General features: G+C 61.1%; 1 protein-coding gene across 1 annotated transcript; it reads right to left on the reverse strand.

Moving 5' to 3' along the window:
- Positions 1-9: 9 nt before the first annotated feature.
- Positions 10-465, reverse strand: LOC114818993 (metabotropic glutamate receptor 4; the record flags this gene model as incomplete). The annotated part of the gene is made up of 1 exon (XM_029087123.1): positions 10-465. A coding segment is annotated over exon 1 (456 nt), but the record flags the coding sequence as incomplete, so codon positions are not given.
- Positions 466-476: the final 11 nt, after the last annotated feature.

Consider the following 476-nt stretch of genomic DNA (forward strand, 5'->3'; position numbering starts at 1 on the left):
CCCACTCACCGCAAACAACCTCAACACATTGGCCACCATGATGGAGACGGAACTCGCCGACGCTCCGATGACTCCCACCAACCTCTCCGGTGGTGGTTTCTTTGGTTGACTTCCATCTTCACATCCACCTTCACCACCCAGCGGTGGGAGAAGACTCCGGACGAAGCTGAGGGCTTGTTCTAGAGCGTAGGTATCTCGTGAGCAGGTGTCCAAGATCCTGGCCCCCAAGGTGAGGTTGGGCAGGAGATGGGGGTCCTGGTTGACCATGTCCAAGGCGTAGAGCATGGCCTCCAGGCGGTGGATCCCCTTCTCCTTCTTGATGGGACCACAGGGGATCCCGGCGGCGCCGCGGGAGTGAACCGGGAACAGACCCCCCAGGGTCAGGTCACCCTCCAGGCGGATGGCGATGGGTTGGGTGGGGGATGGGGGGAAAGCCAAAGCTCTGCCCCATAGAGAGAGGAACATGTGGGGCAGGA

The sequence above is a fragment of the Antrostomus carolinensis genome, unplaced genomic scaffold (genome assembly GCF_000700745.2).
Source record: "Antrostomus carolinensis isolate BGI_N321 unplaced genomic scaffold, ASM70074v2 C12752306, whole genome shotgun sequence".
Taxonomy (NCBI): domain Eukaryota; kingdom Metazoa; phylum Chordata; class Aves; order Caprimulgiformes; family Caprimulgidae; genus Antrostomus; species Antrostomus carolinensis.